The sequence below is a fragment of the Macadamia integrifolia genome, chromosome 9, assembly GCF_013358625.1.
Source record: "Macadamia integrifolia cultivar HAES 741 chromosome 9, SCU_Mint_v3, whole genome shotgun sequence".
NCBI lineage: Eukaryota > Viridiplantae > Streptophyta > Magnoliopsida > Proteales > Proteaceae > Macadamia > Macadamia integrifolia.
This window is the reverse complement of record NC_056565.1, coordinates 8,748,300-8,768,889: the sequence shown is the minus strand read 5'-3', so window position 1 is coordinate 8,768,889 and position 20,590 is coordinate 8,748,300. Positions and strand designations below refer to the sequence as shown.

The 20,590-nt window shown below is 38.2% G+C and overlaps 2 protein-coding genes across 4 annotated transcripts; both read left to right on the top strand.

Moving 5' to 3' along the window:
- Nucleotides 1–280: 280 nt before the first annotated feature.
- LOC122089262 (SMR domain-containing protein At5g58720) lies at nucleotides 281–14,537 on the top strand. Its single transcript, XM_042658850.1, has 11 exons — nucleotides 281–1,472; nucleotides 6,005–6,030; nucleotides 6,648–6,797; nucleotides 8,262–8,347; nucleotides 10,216–10,406; nucleotides 11,303–11,379; nucleotides 11,485–11,541; nucleotides 13,336–13,403; nucleotides 13,500–13,609; nucleotides 13,737–13,807; nucleotides 14,029–14,537. Exons 1-11 carry the CDS (start codon nucleotides 971–973, stop codon nucleotides 14,146–14,148), a joined length of 1,458 nt encoding a protein of 485 aa, XP_042514784.1. The 5' UTR covers nucleotides 281–970; the 3' UTR covers nucleotides 14,149–14,537.
- A 1,639-nt stretch (nucleotides 14,538–16,176) lies between these two features.
- LOC122089339 (protein EARLY FLOWERING 4-like) lies at nucleotides 16,177–19,323 on the top strand. 3 transcript variants are annotated; one of them, XM_042658984.1, is made up of 2 exons: nucleotides 16,177–17,125; nucleotides 18,521–19,323. In XM_042658984.1, the coding sequence occupies exon 1, from the start codon at nucleotides 16,471–16,473 to the stop codon at nucleotides 16,945–16,947; it is 477 nt and encodes a 158-aa protein (XP_042514918.1). In that variant the 5' UTR covers nucleotides 16,177–16,470; the 3' UTR covers nucleotides 16,948–17,125; nucleotides 18,521–19,323. The 3 variants fall into 3 exon arrangements, with proteins under 3 accessions (XP_042514918.1, XP_042514917.1, XP_042514916.1); XM_042658983.1 differs by lacking the exon at nucleotides 18,521–19,323 and adding an exon at nucleotides 17,264–17,333; XM_042658982.1 differs by lacking the exon at nucleotides 18,521–19,323 and adding an exon at nucleotides 17,201–17,333.
- The last annotated feature ends 1,267 nt before the right edge of the window (nucleotides 19,324–20,590 follow it).

Here is a 20,590-nt window from a genome sequence, read left to right as displayed (position 1 = left end):
CTAATTCAGAAGTGAAAATTTTGCATCAGTATCTTAATTTCAATTCAAACATGGGTTTAATTTTGTCCTGCTTTTTTTAAAAAAGTATTATTTTTTACTATTTTACCCATAAACTGATACAAATAATTAATTTGGATCGATCAGAGATCAAGATTGATCTCAACCGACATCAATTCGACACAATCGATTATAGACTGATATTTAAACCATGCGTGAAAGACAATGTGGTTCCATACCAATGGGAATACCCACGAAAACATGAAAGATGATAAAATTTTGACTTGTAAATTTTCCCTAGGGGCGAAGAGAGGTGGTCAGGTGTCATGTCACCTTCACTGTGTCTGAACTCTGAACGGAAAAATCTGATTTTCCAAAATGGAGTATCCTTTTTCAATCTGGACAGTGATAGAGTTTGACTCCACGAGTCACCTGGTTTTGTGGAGGAATATTCGAAACCAATGATTCGGGAACAAAAAAAGGTAAATTAAGAACATCGACCGTCATAACAACGCAACTTTAGATTTGGCACACCATTATCGGAAGTTGAAGCACGAGAAGACGACTTGGTTTCCGGTCACCACGACCTAACCCAGGCCTAGGGTTGACGATACATGAATTTCCTCTCTTGATTGGGAGAACTTTTCTAAAAAAATCTTCCAATTAGGATTGGAAACGCTGTTGATCATTCTGCTTTCTCTATTCCTTTTGAGAGATTTCTCCTCGATCTCTGGTTAGGGTTCCGACGCCTCGAACTGCTGACTTTATGTCATCATCGATTCGAATCCTTCTGCAATTTGTAGATTTGCGTCTTCGATTTGTTAATTGGAGAGGAAACCTTGCCACTCAGAAGATCTGTTTTGATTCTTTTTGTTAAATTGAATTGGCGATGTTTGGCCGTCGCTGCATCTTAATTTGATGTGATCAGGATTATCTGATTCCGGTGAAAATCTCTGCAGTTTATTGAAAAATAATGAAGCCAATCAAGAAGAAAAGGAAGCCGCGAGCTTCTCAGCGGAACGGTAGAGACGTTACAGGGGATGAAGAGAAGGAGAAAAATAGAGGGTTGGAATGTTTGACCCAGGAGTTCTCTTCGGTTTCTCTCGATGGAGTTGCTTCTTCTTATCGAGAGGCGAAAGAGGATCTGAATAAGGCAGCGGAGATTCTTAATGGATTGTCTGAGAGTGCTGATTCTGCTGCAACAAGTTCTACTTCTTCGGAGAGCTGTTTCGAGGCCAATGTTTTTCGGACGCCGGTTCGTTCGAAAGGCTTTAGAGGAGGTAAGCAGAAGAGGGTTGTTGCATCTACGGGCACAGTTTCAAATTTTTTGGGGAAGGACTATGTGATGTCTAGCCCAAGGAATTCCAATGGGGTCAGTAAAGAGCCCCTGAGTAATGAAGGGGCCGAGCAGTTCTTGTGTTCCATGCTTGGTGATGAGTGTGAACTGAGCATGGCGATAGTCAGAGATGTCCTGAGTAAGCCCCTCTTCATACTCTCTATCAAATATTTGGCTTTTTGATCCTCCCTATCTATGATATCGGCTTGAAGTGCTTAGAGAATTTCTTTTAAACCAATTTAGTCGCTTAAATTTGTCAATGTTGACGAATGAATGTAAACGAAATTAGCAAGTGGAAATCTCATGGCTGCCGTTGAACATAAAATATTACTAGAACTAAATCTTGACCTGTCTAGGTTCGTGCTTGTAGTGAGGGTGAGAAATGAAGAATTTCGAAATATGAATAATACTCTTTTCAGGCTGACTGCAGTGGTTTCTTAAGAACTGATAGTGTTCCATCAGGGTCTGTATCCCTTTCCCAATCTGATGCTGGATATGCCACGAAAGAATGTGGACACACTATAATGTAAATGGTTCATCCTATCATGTGTTTGGGGCCTTGTGTCATGTCTGTATGTAAACTAGATGGAATTGAATCGTGTGACCGATTCTGCTATAACCAGTACTGAAATAAATGAATCTCATGTCATGTCCTACACATTGCAGTTTGCGAACCCTCATTTTGGTGAATTCACATCCTTAATTTTTGTCTCTTAAAATCTCATTGTTTTACCTCATTTCTGTTGCAGAAAAAAATACCTTTAAATTTTTTACACATCAATCTTTCCTCATGTGGCATTAGGGTATTCAAATTCATTAATGGTAGAGCTTGGGTTAATTGTTAATCCACAAGTGCAGACACTCCTAAATATTTCAGCACTTGATAGATTGAGTGATCAAAAAAGGACTAAAAAAGATAGTTTTAAGACCTCTTCGGATTCTTCCATTTTGTAGAGAATGGATATGGATTGAAAGGACCATTGCAGGTTCTTTCCTTTGTCACGGTTGGGAAGCTTGCCTTCAGTGCCTCCATTAACCAAATCTAGATGGAGCGTAATCTCTGGAAATGGATTTCCAACTCTCGACCTCACCAAAAGATCTGGGATTCCATCTCCCTGGACATTAAAACCAAGCTTTCTGGTTCTTCTTCTCTTTGTTCTGACAGCCCAAGGAATAGGCACATTGTTGTATCCTGGGATCTTCCTCCTTGTCTCCAAGCCTCTCCTCCTTCCCCTTGAGGAGTAGTCCTTGTATATTTTCTTTCTTTCTTCCCCCTTGGGGCTCTGTATTTGCTTTTCTTTCTCTTTGGTAATGAATTATATTATTCCAAAAAAAAAAGATAGTATTAAGACATGGCCAAGGACTAAGGATCTAAAGGATAGAAAAAGGTATAAATCTACTAGAAATGAAGCCAAGATGATTGTAGGGAAAGCAAGGGCAAGGAAATATGAAGCCCTTTATAACAACTTGAGCGCAAAGGAAGGGGTAAAAACTATCTATAATAGCTAGAACGAGAGAAAGGAAGGGTAGAGATATGGACCATGTAAGATGTATTTAAAGTGAAGATGGTAGAGTACTATTAAGGGATGAAGACGTTAAGAAGAGATGGAAATAGTATTTTTAAAGACTACTCAATGAAGCCATTTTGAGTAATAGTACCTCGGAAGACTGCACTACTCATCTAGACGTCACATGTTGTAAATCTCTCTCTCTCTCTCTCTCTCTATATATATATATATATATATATATATATGCAAAATCAGGGTATCTAAAATGAAAGAAGCTTTAAGAAAGATAAAAGCAGCAACACTCTGGGTCCAGATGGGGTCCCAATAGAGGCTTGGAAGACCTTGGGATTTTGTGGTCTATTTTGGCTAACTAAGCTCTTTAATAATCCTATGAGCACAAGAAAAATTCCAGATGAATGGGCAAGTAATGTGGTCCCAATTTACAAAAATAAGGTGATATATAGACTATAGAGTTATAATAACTATAGAGGCATAAAACTAATGAGCCATTACTATGGAGTTATGGGAGAGGGTTATAGAAACCTATTTGAGAAAAGAAAGTTCTATTTAAGATAACCAATTTTGTTTTATGCCAGGTAGATCCATGATGGAAGTTATTTACTTAAGAGGCTCAGGGAAAGATGTAGAGAAGGCAAGAAGGATCTTCATATGATTTTTATTGACCTAGAAAAATCCTATGACAGAGTTTCTAGAGATCAAATTTGGCATATTCTTCTGAAGGGAAGGGTTCCAAGTAAATACGTGGACATAATAATTAAAGATATGTATAAAGATGTAGCGACTAGCATAAGAATGGTGGTGCGGGGTCAAGGAGTCAAGGTAGTGAATTCCCAACTACAATTGGGTTACATCAAGGATCAACCTTAAGCCCTTATCTATTTGTGCTCATCATGGATGATTGAATAAGAGACATTCAAGACAAGGTTCCTTGGTGTATGCTTTTTGTTGATGATATTATGTTGGTAGATGAAACAAATGTAGGGATTAATGCTAAGTTGGAACTGTGGAGATCAATAGGTTTTAAGATAAGTAGAACAAAGACTAATTTGCTTGAGAAGCAAGGCGAATAATAACATGAGGAGGATCTATCATGCTTGTTGGCAGCCAAGTTTGATTTTCTTGGGCTTTGTGATCCCTTTCATTGATTCTCAAACCTCTGTCAGAAAGAATTTCCATGCATGTATTCTTTCTCTCCTCACCTCAGCAACACTTCTTTTTGTGTGGCTGCTTTTGCCTAGTATATGGTGTGTAACTTTAGTTACACTAGGATGGTTAATGAGGTGGTGAATATTAATGAGAGAGATTCCACAAAGTGGTTATTTTAGGTGTATGGGCTCGATCATGAATAAAAGGAGATATAGAGGATGGTGTTGCTTAGAGAATTTAAATAGGTTGGTTGAAGTGGAGAGGTGCGTCCGGAGTGTTATGTGATCAGCTTATCCCTTCAAAGCTTAAATGAAAATTTTTTGGGCTTGTCATCCAACCGGCTATGATGTTAGGGGCAGAATGTTGGGCCATTAGGAAGTAACATATAGATAAACTAAGTGGAGATGAGGATGATAAGATGGATGTCTGAAAAAACTAGGAAGGACAAACGTGTGTCCACATTAGAGCTGAGTTTGGAGTGGTTCTAATTCATAATAAGCTTTAAGAGAGTCATTTGAGGTGGCATGATCATGTTCAACGGAGGCCTTTAGATGCTCTAATTCGGAGGAGTGATTTGATTAAGATTGAAAGAGCTAAAAGAGCCTGGGGCAAGCCTAAGATAACCTTAGAAGAAGTGGCGAGGAAAGAAATGCATAGCCTAGGCCTTCTACCAAGTATGGCTTGAAATAGATATGATTGGAGAATAAGGATCCATCTGGTTAATCCCATTTAGATGGGATAATGCTATGTTGTTGTTGATCAATTGAGCAATCACAGGAACTGGAAGAACACCTCCCATGAGCAACTATTACAAAGGAATGCAGCTACATTCTCTCCTCATAGTCTAGAGAGAGAGAGAGAGAGAGAGAGGGTGGCTATCTAACATAAATACAAATATACAATTACTCACAATGAGACCTAAAATAAGATATAACAATCAAGTCCCTCCATTTAACAATATCACATAACGGACCTACGACTATGGAAATAATTATTGTCACCACCCTAGTCCGTCGAAACAACTTATACAAAGAATCTCAATAAGTGATTGGACGTGAAAGCATTTTCAAAACCTTTTATAATATAATAATTATTAACAAATAATATTATTTTAAATTCTTTTGTAAACTATTTACAAAACGGGCCTTCAGCTTGGAATCCATGTCTAATCACAATCAGATATCTCTCTCATGATATTCACCTAGGTCAGGAAGTGTATGCATTGAGTATCTCTTTCCATTCACAGTCAGACGTTATGAATCCAGTGAACTGATGATATATAGCCAGATAGGCGTCAACCATTAGTTACACCAAAACACATAATATTACTGCAATGAGGAGCACCTCTCAGATATGGGGACCAACAATAAACTATTACGAAGAATCTTGTTTCACAAACATCTCACGATAGCCCATGCTAGATTCTCAAGTGGACCTAGTTTATTATGAATACTCACATTCGTGTTTTGAATCACTATTTGCATCAACACACAATGCAACAACCATATGAGCAGAATGCCTAGTTCTGTCCCTAGTTGCGAACAATTTAAGGCATGACCTTTGGACAATCAAACACCCAAAAATTGATCATTGCAAATCAGTTTATAACTTATATTCTTTAAACTGTTTAAATTGGGTTTGATGGACCCATAAATTAAACACTTTCTACTGAAGCCAATTGAATAGAAGGGAAATTATGCAATCCTCCATTTTTTCTTTTTATAGTTGAGAAAGAAAAACCTCTGTATCCAGGCGGGCTAAAATGATAGGTAGCCTGGGTTTGTGGGGAACCAGATAAGGCAATGGAATGGGTTGGTTTGGGTTTTGGCAAACATAGCCCGGATCCTATACCCCACCAGCCTATGTCAGCTAGAGAGGACTGCATTAGGGTGGATCAACATGTATTATATTTTACACCTCAGTTCATTCATGACAGTAGGATGTAAGGGATGAACTTATATTATATGGTGAATAACCAGGAAATTCATCTTTGCAGGTCAATGCGGATATGATGTTGAAAAGGTATGGTAAACATTGCTACCAGTTCTATCTTAAATTGTTTTCCACTTGATGGTGACTTGGTGAGGATAGATTTTTTCTTGCGAGAAAAAAAATCCAACCCCGAATAGGTCAGGTGGGAAGTGGATTCATTCTTTTGGACTGACTCACAGTTCAAACCAAGATTTGTTGCTGACTAAAGTTCTGAACTATGTGTGTAATTCATAACTGTGTATGGGATGGTTCAAAATGTTGGAAATTGCCATTGAACTGGGCCCAGATGTCATCCCTGACTTCGTATTTGATTTGATTTTTTTTTTTTTTTTTTTTTTTGATTATCTGTATAGGCATTAGCCTCCTTTATTTCTGATTACATTTTGTGGCCGTTGGGCCGATGATAATAGTTATTGATAGATCCCTAACACTGCTAAAACGTCCTGATTTTCATTAGAAACATGTGTAAGATACCATAGTGGGAAGGCTATTTTTCCAACCACCAATGTTGATAGGATCTCTTTTCAACCACCTAGTATCTGAGACCTTTCTTGGCTAGAATGCTATGAAACTGAGGCAGTCGACTATTATCATGGAATATTGAATGTTCTGGCTAATGTAGTAAACACAGAGTTGTCTGATTGCAGGCCTTGGATATATTGCTTGAATTATCTGCTTCCTCCTGCTACCAGTCCAAGAGCTGTGGCTATGTTGATTATTCTGAAAGCGATGAACAAGATAGGGGAACTGTTACCAAGTGCAATGACAGTTTAGTTGGTACGATAGGGGAATGCAAGGTAATATCTTTAGCTTTGAGATCTGTATTGTGTATTTTCTACTTCGTTGGGACCTGAGGACAAATCTTTCTATTCAAATATGGAAGGTGTTCATTGAGTTTCCTCTTCTAATTTAGTTTGGCTTGTATGGACTTGAATAATATGTAGAAATGTTAAGCTGTTGTATCTAGCTTTGCTTGATTTGGTTTTCAAGGATCAAAGACATTATGTTTTTATTAAGGATTTAAAACTTGGGATTGTGGCTCGAATATGGGCAAAAGTATTCAGAAATTAGTAAGAAATTTCTGAAAGAGTTTGGTTACTGGTATTGGGTTTGTGACAATATCAGAGACAGAGAACCAGCACTTCAGCCAAGGAGAAGAGAGAAGAAGAATTGAGGAAGAAGAGAGGGGAGACTGCCGAAAGAGAGAGACAATCCATAATAACTATTGGCAGTCTCCCATTGTATATAGAAGATAAAGGAAAAAGACCACTGCTTAGTCACGTGGCCCCTGCCGCAGACACAGTAGTATGCAAAATTACTGCTCTGCCCCCTGTGAAATCAGAAATCCCATCTATGTTGATACCCCTGTGCATGCTCTTATGCCAGCAGGGGCCATGAGACCAGGCAGCGATCTCTTGCCCATAAGATAATCAAAGACAAACATTACAAATTACATTATTGCTAACTAGCGCCAACTAGAAACGTAACGCAACTATACTAAAGTCTACTGTAGGGGGTCTGACAATAATACCCCGACAGTATTACAAATATAACTCAATAGGGTTGATAGACCAGTCTCTGCCAATCGTGATCCAGATCCGGTGATCCTGCCAATCTGATCTTGATACTGGAAAGCATGGTGGAAATTGAGAAGTTTCAATTGTACTCTCCTTGTGGCTTTGGTTTGTTACTATGGAGTATGAATATCTCCTAGAGTTCATAAAAATCTTCTTATTATTCTTCTGGATACTATTGAGAATTGTTTGAATGTGACTATTATGCCGTTCCTAAAAGGCTACTGATATGGATATGCTCCATTCATTCTGTGGATCATGCAGTTGAGGATTTGTTGACTTGAGTTGAAATGAGAGTTAGAAGCCAATTCTTTTCTTTCTTTCTTTTTTTTTTTTTTTTGGGGGGGGGGGTGGGTTGTGTGGGGGTGGGAGAGGGTTGGAGTTCTCTGTTTTGATTGTGCTTGTTTTGGTTAATACTTAATTTAATATATATTCTTCTTCATATTTCCTGATGCATTACGATGTCGTATATCTTTACTTGGTTTTCAATTCTGTGTATTTCTTATGATTTTTCGTACATAATTTGGAGTTCCTGTTGTACTCAATGAGGACTGGGTGATGAAGGATTAAATCATTTCTATCTCTTGCGCTTTGGTCAATTGTCAGGTGCTTTGACCTTTTTAGGCAATTAATGTGCATAAATTACCTTCTTTTCCTCCCTCTTTGATTTGAGTAACCTTGTGACAGATAGCAGATATGGCATCGGATTCAACTTTCTATTTATCTGAACAAGAACTCGAGGAAATCCTACAATCTGCCAAGTATGACAGTAGGTAGGATACAAATTCTTTTCCTTCCCTTTTTCCATATATTTTCTATTCAGTTTCTATGTTTGTGGGCTTGTATGCCTTAGGAGGCAGTCTGTAACAAATTCCTGCAATCTAAACCAGACCAAAGTATAATGCAGTTAAGGGTGTCCAAGTGGGCCAATTGAACCTTGGAATACTTTATTTTGGCCATGGTTGGGTTCTATGAGCCTTGGGATATGTTTTTTAATTGCAATATACCACTTTTATGAGGCAAGTTGGGATTTAAGAGGGTCCACAGGATTAAGTATATGGGTAAGATTGTGTGGGTCCCATGTGCTATTAAGTAGTCAAGTTAGTTTAATCTAGAAGAGTCCTTTTTTAAGTTGAGTGTTTAAGTTAGTTTATGAAAGGTTAAGAGTCATTAGTGGTACTAATTTAGGAAATTTTTATTTCTGTTCTAATCAACAGCAGTGTAACCAACCCATCCTCTCCACATTTTGCGTTAATATATAATCTGGATTTTCAGTTTGAAAATTGAGTAGAATCTCCCTCTTCTCTCTCTCTCCTCTCTCCTCTCTCCCTTCCCCACATGGTGACTTTCCTTTCTCTTCCTTATATTGTAATATTTTTTCTTCTTATCTTCTTATTCTTCTGTATTCTTCTGTATTCTCTCTCCTCCATCGGTTACAGATCTGAATTCATATCTTGCAATTGCACCTCGTGATATATTGATTTATGTTTATTTTTTATTATTATTATTTTTTTTTAAATCTTGTTGCTGTTAGGAAGAATTCTAATGCAGGTCTGTTCTCTGTTTTCTCTTGTGATTGACTTTTGGATTCTATTACTGGCTGATATACTACCTTAATTGCTGAGTTCTGTTACTGGTTTGACCCACCTTTAATATCTTATTTGGTTCCTTCTCATTTTGAGATCGATTCCCTGTTCGGGAAACCTTGTTCAAGAATCCTGTCTTCAGTAGGATATTTGCTATATCTTCAGATCAGACTATCAGATTTGAACCATATTTTTAGGAGTTGTTCTCCTCCACAAATTACTAACACTTGAATTGAGTCTTAACCGGTTTAGATCTGCCTTTAGTCTGGTAATTGAATTCTTTTGAAATCAGGTCAATTCCCTAAACTGCAGTTCTGGTTTAATGGGAAATTCTGATCCCTAATGATTAGGTGGCCTAGAACTCCAGCAATTGGCATCAGAACCGAACCTGAAAGTCTTCATCGTGGAGGTTGATCAATTTGTCTATGACTTACTCCGTTGAATGATAGATGATCTCCATATACTCCAATAGAGTATGCATGCCCAAAGAGAATATTCTAGAGAAGCCACTACCGACACTTGACCTGAGTCTTGACCTGATCAGATCTGCCTTTAGTCTGTTAATTAAATTCTCTTGAAATTTGATCAATTCCTTAATTGCAATTCTGGTTTTACATGGAATTCTGATCCCTAATCCTTAGTGACCTAGAACTCCATCAAAATAAGTAGGATTTTATATTTTCATTGATGGTCAAGCAAAAGTGCATACTGTTGCTTTGTTTCCAATTAAACGTCCGGTTCTGCATCCAAAAGCATATTATTACAAGGGTGTTCTGAAAATTTATGAACTTTATCTGGAGCTTGGTGGGAATATATTGGAGGATTTTTACTGTTGTATTTGAAAACGGGTGGTTGTTTGTCTGGTGCTTTTCTCATCTCCCCCACCTCTGCAAGTTTTTAGAAGCTCATGATTTCTAACTTCTACTGTAATTTTTATCTGTCTCTAATGAATTATATTGGAGTTTAGGGAATTGATCTATGAATTTCAATATGCTACACAGAAATTGTAAAATCTGTTACTAATTTGTCTGATTTTTCTTTCTATTTTTGTTCAGATATGATTCTGGAATTGAGAATTCCGGACTTCCTCAAAAGGTGTTGGAATCCTTGTTTAACATTCCCAAGAGTTCTGAACATGATCCTAGTGGTATGAACTGGAAGAATGTAGTAAAGAAAATGGATTCACTGGGGAAAGGATTGGATTTTCATTCTGCTGGCACTGTAGAACTTCAACCAAAGGGTTATGGTATTCACCTTTTATCATGTCAAGCTGACAATTTTATCTACTGGAATCTAGTCTTCTTATGCTTTGTCTTGATCCTCCTCTGTTCGTTACTCCAGAATATCTTTCATTATATTCCTCATCATTCCCATGTTCAGTTAGTGAACTGGAGTTCGGGTCATCTGAATTTTGTGCATTTGTTTTTATGAAAGCTACTTTTCTGTTTTGCCTAATAGTTTAATGAAGCTATCTTTTAAATTTCTCAAATGGAAAATTTTACATATTCCCTACAAAGGATCTTAAGACTTCTTAGCAAGCCTCACAGAGAGCATTTTACAATAAAAGTATAGAACTATTTCTCGGGGATGAAGAATTCTGGAAATGGTTAGCATATTTGACTTGTTTTTGACATGTATCTTTTCCCTCCCTCCTCCCCCATCCCCAAAATTTCCTCCCACTCTGTCTGCTACATCTTAGTGCCCCCTTGAAAAAACATGAAAAACTAGAAGTGATGGCATTTTTTAGTATATTATGGTTGAATCCTAGGCACCATGTTGAATTTTGGTTCATGCCCTTTTAATAAGCATCGAGTACTATGCTTGGTGGCCCATTAAGTATCTAGGTCTTCCTGTAGGGGCCGTCCGTAGGTCTTTAAGCATTAGGGATCTGGTGGTGGAAAAGGTGACCATTAGGCTGGAAGCTTGGGTTGGGATTTACATTTCATTGGGAGGTAGGATTACCATCGTTAAAACAATGGTGGTCAGCCTTCCGGATTATTGCTTTCTCTGTTCCAGGTCCCTAGAAAAGTTTGTAAAATCATAGTTCGAAAACTCAGCAAAATTTTTGAAAATTTTGAAGTGACCGAGAGTCGAAATGCCACATGAATCATGGAGTTGACATTGCTTTCTCTGAAAGTGTAGCTGGAGGAGGTGAATATCAGGAGTTCCGGAAAGAGGCAAGTCAGCACTGGGATTCAATGAAATCCTGCTATCAGAAAGTAAGATGTTTTTAATGCGTTGAATTATTGTGTTCACCACAGTCGGATGTTTAAAGTTGAGTGAGTATGCTTGCTTAGTAACAGGCGTGTAAAATTTTTATTTAGGCTGCAACAGCATACTCAAGGGGAGAAAGGAGTTATGCATCTTTACTTTCAGAACAGGTATGGATTCTCCCCACATGTATATTTTTACGCAACTCAACGCAGATTTATACCAACTAATTGGGGTCGGCTACATGGATTCTTTTTCTCTAATCAACTCTATTCAAATAGACATACTTGTTACTAGTCCTAAGCTATGCATTTATTTCCTTACCGCTTCTCTTAGAGTCATTTTAGACATACCCTTTGATCTTTTAGCTCCTTCAATCTGAATCAAATCACCCCTCCGTATAGAAGCATTCAAAGGCCTCCGTTGGGCATGTCCATGCCAACCTCAAATGACTTTCTCACATCTTATCATGGCTCGGAGCTACTCCTATCTTAGGTCTAATTTGTTCATTCCTTATTTTATCTTTTCTAGTTTTACCACTAATCCACCTCAACATCCTCATTTCAGCTACACTAAGTTGGTTTATATGTTTTTCTTTACTGCCCAATACTCACTCCATACATTGTTGCTGCCTTGCTGGTCGTATAAATGTCTTTTAAATTTTTTTCAGAGAAATATGTTGATTATACAACACTGCAGACATATCTCTCCACCTCATCTACCCTAATCTAATTATTTGTGCAACATCATCCTCTATTTTTCCTTCTTTATTTATGATTGAACTTAGGTAATAAAATTTCAATTTGGAGTATCTTTCTATTATTAATTTCCACCATCCCACTTTCATTCCTACCTTTACTAAAGTTACAACCATATACTCTGTATTTGTTCTACTTGTCTTAGACCTTTTGATTCCAAGGTTGATCTCTGTAATTCTAACTTTGCATTTATCCCTGCTTTTGTTTCATTCACCAAGACAATATCATCATCCAAAAGCATATGCCAAGGGATTTGATCTTGAATATCTCTAGTCAGCTCATCAATTATTACTGCAAATGAATACAGACTTAATGTTGGTGCTTGATGTAATTCAATTATAATTTAAAAATTCACTGTCCTCCCCCCCCCCCCCCCCCCACCCCAACTCCCACAGCTTTTACATGAGCAACTATATTATACGTATTTTTAACTATATCTGCATATTTACTGGAAACACTTTCTTCTCTAATAGTTGCCAAATTAATTCTCTAGGGACTCTTTTGTAAGCTTTTTTAAAGTCAATAAAGACTATATAGAGATCCTTCTTACATGGAGAGAAGGTTTTCTACATGGACTGTTCAGGCCTCCCTATACGAACCATTTCCTAGCCGCATGAATGACATGCTCTATAACAATTGTCCCCCTAACCAGAGACATTCGGGACTAGTTACTTCTGCATGCTGTTTTGAGAGTCTTCAAATGAAAAGGTGAAATTTGCCACTCACTAGTGGTTGCGTGGCCATGAACTATTGGCTGAAATGTACCATGAAGGTGAAGGTTGAGGTGCATAAAGGTGTGGACACATGTAAGATGTTTGGACTGAGAAGTGTTCTATACGATTCATTATCTGGTCTAGGCTTTTTCTTGGGCTTCTCTCACTGATGCATGGCCAGATGCATTAAGCCATTCAGCCAATCAACCAATTTGTGGATGCTCCAAGGCCAGAAAACCATACAAGTTGAGTGGTTTTTGATTGACACAAGAAGATGTTCTGTCTCTTGTCTTGGCACAAAGTGCATGGAACTTTTACATTATCCAATTAGTGCTCTTTTGACCATCACTTCTGTCCAGTCTTTGAGATCCAACCCATGTAGTGGGAAGCCCTGTTCATTTGGTCGGCACTGACCCAAAATTTGAGTTTACTATGGAATTCAAATGCTTTATCCAGTTAAATTGATTACATGTCTTGTGGTGCATTTGCTTAGGGGAGAGTTCACAATAGAATGGCTCGGGAGGCAGATGAAAAGGCAAGCCAGGAAATATTTGAAGCCAGGTTGGTGCCCTGTTAAAAAATTGAAGTTTCCTCTTTTTCTTCATTTTTTTGGTGAAAGGGGGTGGAACTATAATAGCAAGCTTTACTTGTTTGCAGGAACAAGAAAATAGAAAATGTGGTGACAATTGATTTGCATGGGCAGCATGTCAAAGAAGCAATTAAGCTTTTAAAGGTCCACCTCCTCCTGTTTACGACGTACATACCCTGTAAGCGTCGAATGTTACCCCAAATCTTTTTTATCTTTAGCCTCACCCCTCTTTTCTGGTGCACTGCCATTACCTAGTAAGCATTACTTATGTTAGCTGAGCGTCTCCTTTGTGCCATTTGTTTCAGCCATTCTTTTTCTCAGGGTTATCACTGGATGTGGGACCCATGGTGTTGAGAAGGGGAAACTAAAACAATCGGTAAAGCTTCTGTACTTCTCCTGACTGCATTTTGGTCCTAATATGGTAATATCAATGAATCAGCAAGAAAAAAGGACTTAGAAAGTAATAGAATGTAAATTATGTTGGATCTGATCTACTAATTACTCATTCTTTTTGGTAACCTGCACGGATATAAATTTTTAGAGGCATGATGTACCCTCTACTTTGTAGCTGGCCACCAACTTTTGCATGTCTTGCAGGTCATTAGCCTTGTAGAGAAGGAAGGCATTAAATGGAGTGAAGAGAACCGAGGAATGTTGTTGCTCAGACTAAATAGGCAGAAAGAGTTGAGTTTTGTCATGGAGTCTGATAGTGACTGAAGACTAAACAAGCAGGTCTGCGGCTTCCCTGGCTTGAGTAAGTCTTATTGTAATCACTGGATTTATGTCAACCTGTTGTTGAAATTTTCAACTCCAACCTACACCAAGCTTGGGTTCCATTTAACTGTAACTCCAGAAACTAAGTTAGATTGTGGTGTAACGGTAGCTAGGATTAAGTTGTCTTTGGTGTCCAACACCATTATAGAAGGATGTTTATGTGAAATCTTTGTAACAGTATACACTCATGGTAGGTAAAGTGGGGCTTAACCAGTGACCAAAAGGTCGTGGTACCACCAGTATTGTTAGTCATTTTTATGATGTTAGGATGTACAATTTCAGGATCATGTGTAATTATTCATTAATGTAGTTCATGATGGATCTTTTGATTCTGTGTTTTTGGAAAATCAAGTTGTGGAGGGCCAAAAGCAGGCACGTATTTTGCTGGGCTTACATCTATTTGTCATTTACATATGCAGTGATTATATTTTTCAATAATTTTCATATAGATTCCTTGGCTCTTAGCCATATCCTTTGTGTTTGGTTCTGAAGAAAATGTAAGGTGTGTGAAAGAAAGTGGATGGGAGTGAAAAGAATTGGAGAGGAATTTTCACATGCTAATGTTTGGTTGTGCTAAGGAATTCAAATAAGTATTGGCACATACCATTCTTAAAGTTTCACATACGACCTCACAAACCCCACCATTTTGGCTGATTTCTTCACAGTGTACTTTTTATTTGGAGAAAGGAATGTTACTCAGTTGTGTGTTCCTGTGCCCAGACACATGGGTTGTATAATGATCATTCCACCCCCTTGTTGGATGTTTCAATGCACGCTGCTCTCATCCGCATGATCCGGTAGCGATTTTATTTTTTGGATAAGAATTTTCCATGTGTCTATTTGGAAGAATGCAATGCTACCCCCTTTCTCAAATAACCAAATATATATAAAAATAAATAAATAAAAAATGAACTTTCAATGTTTATTAGATGTCTCCATAGAAAGTGGAGTTTTCTATTACTTTCCTATACTCACTAGGTAACCAAATACAGCCAGATAACTTGGTTGTGAAGTAAGTTACTTTCTAAATTAAGCATATTTTATTTTAGATAATTATTTCAGAAGTTTCGTCTTATTTTAAATTGAATTTCACCCTTCGCCAACAAATTTATTGTGATGCCTACCAGAATTTTTTCCTATGGTCATGAAGGCTAAAGCAAAAAAATTAAATTTATTTTTTCCTTGAGGCTCTATTTGTTTTCAGATAAAATCTAGATAACAAGAAAATATTAAAGTAAAATTTGACTAAAAAATGAAAATTTTCTTCAAAATTTTTATTTTATGACTTTACCTAAAAACAAAATGCTTGAAATTTTCGTCTTCAAAAGGTGGGAAGAGGAGTTCATATTAATTGATGGGAAAGTTTCTCTGAGTCGCGCCGGCCAAGTAACACTAGCACTTCTTTTTTCTGTATTCTGTTCACATGAAATGACCTCGTTATCTTCTAATATATGATACTATTTTGTTGCACCTCATTGGTGCACTTTTTTATATTCTTTCATTTACTCATATCCTTCATGATAAATTCCTTCCAACAATGATATTGGACACTAAAGCTCGCCCAGACTTGATTCTATCAAGCAATGGTTGAAGCCCCAATGGCGGCTCGTTATCACCAAATGACCTACCATGACCCATGATCAAGAAAGCCAACAATTACGTGGCACATGACATAATCCTCAGGTATGAGTCGTAGATTTGGTATCAAATGGGTGATAAAGATTTGATTCCCATCGAAAGTAAAAGGTACTGTCCTTTACTGCCTATGGTGTCCACAACCACACGTATAGAATATAAATTAATCTCAAAGCCATCCATGTCCATCACATCCATCCACGTGGATTAGACCAGACCATGAAAGGTAGCTAAAGGTGGGTTCCAAGTCCCAATACTCCACCACACGTGCTCAACTTCAGATCGTGCCTGGAAATATCTACAGTCTACACTCCGTTTCCAATGCGTTTGGTTCTCTTCTGAAAGACATTTTATTATCTATTCTCACTTTTCAGTCATCCATCCTCCAATCACAGACCAGAAATAAATTTCCCCCAAATCAAAAAGAACTTTTTTCTTATAAAAATTCCCCCAAAGTTCGATCGATAGAGTGGGTTCCTCCCATGGCTCCCGATTGATAAAATCCCAGATGAGATCCTACTTCTTCTTAGGTCAATCAATTCCTCTGCAACCAGCGAGACAGAGTGAGAGAGTGAGAGAGAGAAAGCGACACAGACGGAGGCAACAAAGGAGATACAGAGCTTCTCATGCATGACTACGGTCGATTCTTTCTCTGCCGCAGAATCGAGCATGGACGATAGCTCTCCTGACCAACAACTCCTTCAGCAAAGCAATCTCAATCTCCAGAACCGTATCTATGGTGGTACTAATAAACGCCGCCGCAGCCGGGGTGATGGTAATGGGATTGAAGATCATGGAGGAGATAAGATCGAAGATGATGCAGGGGAAGGCGATGTTGAGGTGTGGAAGAAGTTCAATGAGAGTTTTAAGCAAATCCAGTCGGTGTTGGATCAGAATCGTCTTTTAATTCAACAGGTCAACGAGAATCACCAGTCCAAGATCCCAGATAACCTTGCTAAAAATGTCGGTTTGATTCGGGAGATTAATGGGAATATCTCTAAGGTCGTCTCGCTTTACTCTGATCTGTCCTCCAACTTCTCCAGCGTTTTCCATCAGCGCCGTGGGATGGCCGCCAAGAGTAGCGACACAGATAATGTCAGCAACTGAAAAGGAGAGAGCGTGGAGGCTTGAAATAGATCATTATCAGTACTTCCAATTTCCCCCCAGTGTCTGTTGCATAGTTGGTCTTGTTAAGCTTGTATCAGTTGTTAGTAGGTGTCTCTCGTTAGCTGCGTCTGTCTGTCTGGTTTGTTTCGTTGGTTTGGTCAGTCTTTGTTGGACAAAGGTATGATTCAATGATCATTTTAAGGCGTCACTGGGTCTGAGTCTTGCATTGATTTTACTATCTTTGTTTTTGTAGTCGTTGTCATGTTGGGGTTGACTGAGATGCATTTGTGATACTCCTTATGTTTTCTCTTATAAGGACGATGGCTGCGGGATGATTCACTATCTCTTTCCACCCGCAAATGTGATGAGGTATTCATGTTCTGTTATCTTGTTTGTGTTGCTTTCTGCTTATCGTGAATAATTCTGATGGGGTTTAGAAGGTTGGGTTTAAATTAGCTCTCTGATAACAGACTACACTATTTAGTAACAGAGAACTAGTCGAATTGTTGTACTTGGAAGTACTTCTCATGGTGGTTGCCTTTTCTTTATTTCTTGTGCGAGATCTGAATAGGGACATCTGTTCCTGTTAGATCTCTTAATCTAGTTGATGGATTTAAAAGCCATCTAGGGACTTATTTGATTATGTAAACAATAAATATATCCCTTAGATTACTGCTTCCATAAGTGTTGTTCTATTGGGTCAACCTGATATTTGATGGTTGTCCAATGGATAATGCCGGTCTGACTCTAAGAAGTTTATTTTCAAATGTTATGTGGACTGAATGCTTTAATAGGATCTATAGGCTAATTGTATATCTAGAGACAAGCAGGTTGGGCTAATGGCTAGCACTAAATTAGAGAAGATAATTCCAAATTGACTAGATTTCTAGGTTTGCCTCTGGATAGATCTGAATCTTGGTGATCCAGTTGCTGTCTTCTTGAGAAATATCTGTAGGAATTTGGCAACATGTGCTATGAAATATATCTCTTCCAGCAGTGGCATTACCTTTGATTTTTGTTGTCCGTCTAAAATCTTCCATTATACTTTGCCATTAGTTTTCAAGTCCCCACGGACCACCAATAACTGGAGAGGAGGTCTTGGCAGTGGTATTCTTCAAGAAAGGAACACTGTTGTCAGTGGTAATGGCCATGAGATTCTCAATGGAATTCAATAGTTAGCTGATCTAAGGTAATTATGGAAACTAATAGCTTGGGATAGATAAACAAATAGAGTCTTGCTGGCATGCTCCTGGAAGAGAATTAGGTGAGTCCTTCCTGTTTCATCTCCTTCCTGGTTCAGGCAATGGGATTAGGTTTTGGGAGGACTTGGTCTTCCTGTGACAGAACCATGCCATCCATGTTTCCTCAAATGAGATGGAAGAAGGTGGTGCTTTGGTGCTTCCCATGTTCTCATAGATGTGTGTGCTGACAGGGAATTGGTTAATTATCTGACCCTGTTAGCTATTTTTTTAGGGAAACTCTGGTGCCTTTTCTAAGATTCTTTGATCTGAATTGGATTCACCCAAATGATATCACTATTTAATTTGGAGTTGGCATGTTGCCCTTTTTGCAGAGTGGGGCAAACTTTGGTGGAAATGGTTTTCATTTGCAGGATTATGGTGTATCTGAAAGAAGCATAATAGCAAGACTTCGAAGACAAGTATTTTACCTTCCAGATATCTTCTACATTATCATGGTCAGAACAGTCCATCATCAACTGAACTTGACACGTTTTGGGGGATATCAATATGTATTCTGTCATCCATATTTGGATTCAGATTTTTTTTTTTTTGCGTACTGTTCACTCCCACATTATCAGAGTGTGTTCACCTCCTTGGGGCACCATCAAACTTATCTTCGATGGATGCTCCTTGGGAAATCCATGCTTCTTGGGTATTGGGAGAACCTTCAGAGATCTAGGGCAAGATTATTCATGCTTATTTGGTGCCTGTTGAGGGTGTGAATGCTACACAGTAGAGATCATGACTCAGTTTCTTCATCCTTTGTTTTCGGACATAGTTTGTCGAGGGTGACGATCCTTGGAGACATCACCTTAATAGGGGCTTCCAGGCCATTGCATCCTCTCAGATCTTGTGCAGTGGATTCCTAGGTTGGCAAACTTAGTGGACAAACTAGCAAAGCTTGGGTCTGTGAGGGAACCATGTATGTTGGGTCTTCCGTACTATAGACTTTTGACTTTTCTTTTCCCTTCTTGTGGGGCATGAAATGCTTTAGAGGGATTGAATTTGGATTGCTTTGTAATATATTTCTATCTATTAATAGACCATGCAGTTATTCATTAAAAATATGGTGCTGTCTGGCATCTGCTATTTGTGTTTTCATTGATGGAAATACAAACATTATTTATTGCCTGCCTACCCTACCTTAAAAAAGGATTCAAATGATGCAGATATTACAGTTCTATTGTTAAACTTCATTTACCTGGTATTCCCAATTCAATTCCCTTTGATTGTAGAGACTGATTTAACTCATTCAGTAGGTGTCAGATACAGTTATTGAAACTTGTTTCCTTCTGTTACTCTTCAAAAAGGAATGCTAGTCTGGGATGTGTGCTATTGGTGATGTAATAGATAAAAGGAGGCAGTTTCATCATTTACTACTTGCCCTTAGAAACTGGAGAAGAGCTTCAAATGAGGCAGATTTACAACTTTGTTGCATCACCTATGAATCATATGAGAGGCTCCACAAATCCCAAGTGTTTTGGCTTGGGAAATCAATGAGGTTTCCTGGATGACAGTCATACTATATTCTCTGGATTTCCCTTGCACTCTAGGTGATCTTGCCTTCTGCAATCTCATGATAATAGGCGAGTGCAGTAGCTGCTTCATGTTTGCTAAATTAAAGAATGACTTTGGTTGTTCATGTTTATATGACTTGCATACAATCCAGCTTGCTCTGCTTAATTGGAACATACATTGATTTGTTGGAAAGATAACTTTTAAACATTCCAAACTGATCCGCAAAACTATTATGAGGCTGTTAAAATTTTCCTTTATTTCTTATCTTATAAGTGATGGTTAGCTAAGCTTTATCTACTACTAAAAAAAAATGTTTTTTTTTCTGCAATAGACAAGTCTTTTTGTTGTCACCGTTTAGAACAAGAACCCATATATCCATCATTATTCATCCCCGTCATTGCCTTCAGCACTATGACCTCCTAATCGTCACCAAGACCAAGTCATTGTCCAAACCATCTGGGTCTGCCATTTCCATGGCTTTTAAAAGTGGGTCAACTTAGAATTTGGTTGGGTCTATTGATTTCAGGGAGATTTGTTCTGTATTGATATGCCAGTTCAACTTGTTGGCCTTCTAAAACGTAGTAACTCATTTGAGTCGGAATTTTTTGTTAACATTTCAATGAAATAAATTTTATTCAGCTATCTGTTTCTTGCCAAATATACCCATTGTCATGGTGCAAATATGGCCATTTTCCTGTATTGGCAGCACCACACTTCTAACGTTTAACCATTCCTCTATTATTGTTCTTTCTGCAACCACCACCTTCAGCAGCATTGTCATTCTTCTTCTCTTCTCTAATTACAGAGTCAGCTATCCCTTCTTGGCCACTGCCCCCCATCACCATGATTCAACTCTGGCCATTTTCTTCGACTGCAACTGTCAC